At 27.3% G+C, this 4,473-nt stretch overlaps 1 protein-coding gene across 1 annotated transcript; it reads right to left on the minus strand.

The window, feature by feature from the left end:
• Positions 1-508: 508 nt before the first annotated feature.
• On the minus strand, positions 509-4,473 carry LOC111716486 (uncharacterized). Its single transcript, XM_023491958.1, has 5 exons — positions 4,427-4,473; positions 4,257-4,312; positions 2,390-2,513; positions 889-1,044; positions 509-585 (listed from the first exon to the last, which is right to left on the minus strand). The coding sequence occupies exons 1-4, from the start codon at positions 4,460-4,462 to the stop codon at positions 934-936; spliced, it is 327 nt and encodes a 108-aa protein (XP_023347726.1). The 5' UTR covers positions 4,463-4,473; the 3' UTR covers positions 509-585; positions 889-933.

A 4,473-nucleotide genomic window follows, 5' to 3' on the forward strand; every position in this document is an offset into this window, starting at 1 on the left:
ATAAGTGTTCCTTTAACCCCTCTCATAACCTTGTCAATATCATGATCTAGAAGTGTTCCTTTAACCCCTCTCATAACCTTGTCAATATCATGATCTATAAGTGTTCCTTTAACCCCTCTCATAACCTTGTCAATATCATGATCTAGAAGTGTTGTTGAATCTAGCAGAACAACCAGTTTATACTTCTAAAATAAACAACTTTAGCAGTTTTATAAATACTTTTAAATACAATTAAGCCTTTTTTTAAAAACATGATTGTACATTACTATTTTCTGTTTGTCTCGTCGTTCAACATATTTTAGGTTCAACCTCAAAACTTTAAAAATTTTGGTTTGGAAAAACCTTTTTTGAAATTTTTCTCTCTGTGATTGGTAAAATGGGATTGAAAGTGGAAGTTCTCTGACATCTGAATGGCATGTACACTAGGCATGTACATTGTACAGAACAGTCTGAAACTGAATAGACAAGAAATAAAACATTATCTGATTAAACTATTATGATTGTTTTCCTCTAGATATGAAGCAGATTTCCCCCAATCCACTGCTATTTGTTTCAACAGGCACAAGCTTGGTTCACTTTCACCCTCTGCAAAACAAATATTTTTGTTTTTTATTTTAACTTCATTTAATTTTTATCTTCAATCTGAAAAAGTCTAAAAACAAGATTCAAAACAGTTCGTTTTAAATCTTTGTCCTAAAACAATTTAGATAGAGACCATTTGTTTCTCTTCTTTATTTTTCTGGTGTCTGGTACGATCTGGTGTCTGGTACGATCATCATATAACATTGCTTTACAAATGAGTTGAAGAGATCCACTGTGCATTTGTACTTTTCACATAAGGCTTGATTATGTTAACAATCTGTTTCTGAATAAAGGATTTTTAATTACCGATTAGATATGATGTTCTATTGCCTCCAGCTTTCATAAATAGATCTATAATATCCTCCTCATTTCCTTCATCATCATACACTTCCTGAATAATATATTTACTTTCATAAATAGATCTATAATATCCTCCTCATTTCCTTCATCATCATACACTTCCTTAGTAATATATTTACTTTCAATTGCATTTATTTTCATTTAATTTATTTCATTTTCTTTTATTTTCATTTATTTTCAGTTATTTACATTTATTTACATTTATTTTCATTTATTTACATTTATTGACATTATTTTCATTTATTTTCAGAAATTTATTTTCATTTAATTTATTTCATTTTCTTTTATTTTCATTTATTTTCAGTTATTTACATTTATTTACATTTATTTTCATTTATTTACATTTATTGACATTATTTTCATTTATTTTCAATTATTTACATTTATTTACATTTATTTTCATTTATTTTCATTTATTTAAAATTATTTTCATTTTTTTCATTTAATTTTATTTATTTACAATTATTTTCATTCATTTACTTTTTTAAAATTTGTTTTCATTGGTTCACATTTATTTACAATTATTATCATTTCATTACATTTATTTACTTATTCAGATTTATTTTCAAATTTATTCACATTTATTTACAATTATTATCATTTCATTACATTTATTTACAGTAATTCACATTTTTTTTCATTTATTCAAATTTATTTGCAATTATTAACATTTCATTTCATCTATACTGTTATTCAGATTTATTTTCAAATTTATTCACATTTATTTACAATTATTATCATTTGATTTCATTTATTTACCGTTATTCAAATTTGTTTTTATTTATTCACATTTATTTACAGTTGTTAACATTTTACTTCATATATTTACTGTTTTAACATTTATTTTCCTTTATATTGATTTATTTTCATTGATAATTTCATTTGATTTTATTTATGTTCATTAATTTACATTTTTGCATTTATTTTTATTTATTCAGATTTATTTTCATTTATTCTCATTTATTTAAAATTATTAACATATCACTTCATTTATATACCGTTATTCACATTTATTTTCATTTATTCACGTTTATTTACAATTATTAGCATTTGACTTCATTTATTTACCGTTATTCACATTTATTTTCATTTATTCACATTTATTTACAATTATTAACATTTTACTTCATTTATTTACCGTTATTAACATTTAATTCCATTTATTTATTTATGCCCATTAATTTTCACAATGTTACATTTTTAAGGGTTAGAGATAACAAAATATAGAATTTTTAATGTGTATGAATAACATTTCGACAATTCTTATTGTGTATCTTTTTTATGTACTGTGCAATTGCGAAATTGCGTCAAATTGCGTTTTGTGTTGCACAACATGCAAAGTGTCACATAATTCAAATTGAAAATAATATTTTCAATTTTCCGTTTATTTTCAAACACTTCCGTAATTTAAGAGAACTGAGTCCCACCCTAGAATATAAATGTATACCTGGAAAACAACATCCCAATCAGTGACGGGAGTGTGACCGGCCTGAAGCCAAGCTAAGTTTCTTCCTTCTCCTCCTAGCTTGACTCTGTAGATTAGCTTCATCCAACTACTCGCTTCACGCTTCCTATATTTGTACACAGAACCACTATAAATCTTTTTGATACAGTGTGACTTATAAATCTATGGAATAGGAAAATGAAAAGGACGAATAGTCCGAAAAAAATGAAATGCAACAATAAAGGTGGCATTTTATACTAATGCTTATAATTTCTAAAACTGAATTTTTTACCGCATTTTTTTCTGCAAAATTGACTTGCGTATTTCTAATGTAAGAAAACACATAAGACTTATCATAAATACACATTCCTTTATAAAAAGCGGGTTTTTGGTATGCAACAATTTTCATTTAATCTAGAAATCTAGAAAAACGACAGTTTCTTCCACATTATTGATTAGATAATAAAGTACCCTTAGCTGAAAACTTTAGAATGGTGGATATCAGGATTAAGGCTTAAACCACTCTTTTCTTAATATCCAGTTTAAATATTGCTTGTTCTCCACATGAATTTAAACTCCAGAGAAGCAAATTGATCGGACATCTGGATATTTCATTCTAAAGTTTTCAGCTCTTGTAAAATTTGTATTTCCATATATATTTGCATGGAAGGTCAGTTAAAATTACGCTTGCAATCTCTTTGCTAATTTGATTTAAAGGGAGTGATCGGCAATGTAATCTGTAGTATTTTGTACAATTATTTAGGATTTATTTGAGACATATATAACGTCTCTACGACGTATATTTACTGAGTTTGAGTGAAAAGTCGACGTTAAAAATTATGAATTTGGGTGGGTACGTTTTTAGAATCTTTTTTTTTTAAATTATAAAATAACGACGGCAAAAAATGGAAACAAAATCTGAGAACAAACTCGTAGAAGAAAGAAATTCAAAAAATGATGAAAATGAAATAATGGATTCTAACATTGATTTATTGACAATTTCTTTTGAGAAATATGTTCCTAAACATTTAATTAGTTTACTGTGTAATTTTTAATTTTTTTTGTCGTCGTTATATAACGGTCGTCCTCCTATTCCACAGTTTTATGGGTCTTACTGTAGAAACTTGTTAAACCTTTAAAGTTCAAGTTGAGGTTGAAGTTGATTTATAAGACAAGCCTGTAATGCTTAGTTGCTTACAACGCAATGTACTTTTGTAAATTAATATGTATTCTTCCTTATACCTTGTTCGAGCTAAAGAGGGGTGGAGCAATTTAAGCCCTCCCCCTTTTAAGCCCTTAGAGATGACAGATTACACAACTTTTACAAAGAAATTATATAGATATATAATATAAACACTTTTTGCCAACATTCCTGAAAGTTAATAATTGGATCCTATGATGCTTTCAGTCTTTTACAATTTTGTTCTTCAGAGCTCCATAATTCCTGGAGTTATGAGGTGACAGAAAGTCTTTTATCTACAGAGTGTCCCATATCATATTAGATTATCTCAAAGCTTATAACGCCAATCTTTAAATCAGTAATATTCCATTTTTTTTAATGATTCGTTCTTTTTAGATTTTCTGATTAGTCCCGACAATTTAAACCTATAAAACGATCCAATCTGCAGAAGTGGGACACCCTGTTACTATGCTGAGTGTTTAAATAATGTACAGTCCCTTACAGGGCAGCTGTTAAATTAGCAACTACAATTCACAACAGTATCCTTAACCTCTTTGTGTGTTAAAGTATTGTTTAATAATATTTGTGGATTCTCATCATCCACATTATTTATTTACTGTTGTGAATCCGACTAGCCACTTATTAAACGAAGGTCTACAGCGCCTTTAATAAAAATCATTGAATTCCTACCTTTCTCTGAATTTATGAAAAGTTGAAAGTGTTCCAGTTCCAATAGCTTCACAGGACTTAAATATTAAACATTTATTCTTACACTTATCAGTTTTGACTTGAGAGGTCTCGTAACAACATCGATATGGTTCAAAAATAAATAAATTTTTTAAAAGCTAATTAATTTATACCTCAGCTGCACTTACTTCACTTTCTGAATCTGCCATTTTATTCAAAT

The sequence above is a fragment of the Eurytemora carolleeae genome, unplaced genomic scaffold, assembly GCF_000591075.1.
Source record: "Eurytemora carolleeae unplaced genomic scaffold, Eaff_2.0 scaffold2085, whole genome shotgun sequence".
NCBI classification, from domain to species: domain Eukaryota; kingdom Metazoa; phylum Arthropoda; class Copepoda; order Calanoida; family Temoridae; genus Eurytemora; species Eurytemora carolleeae.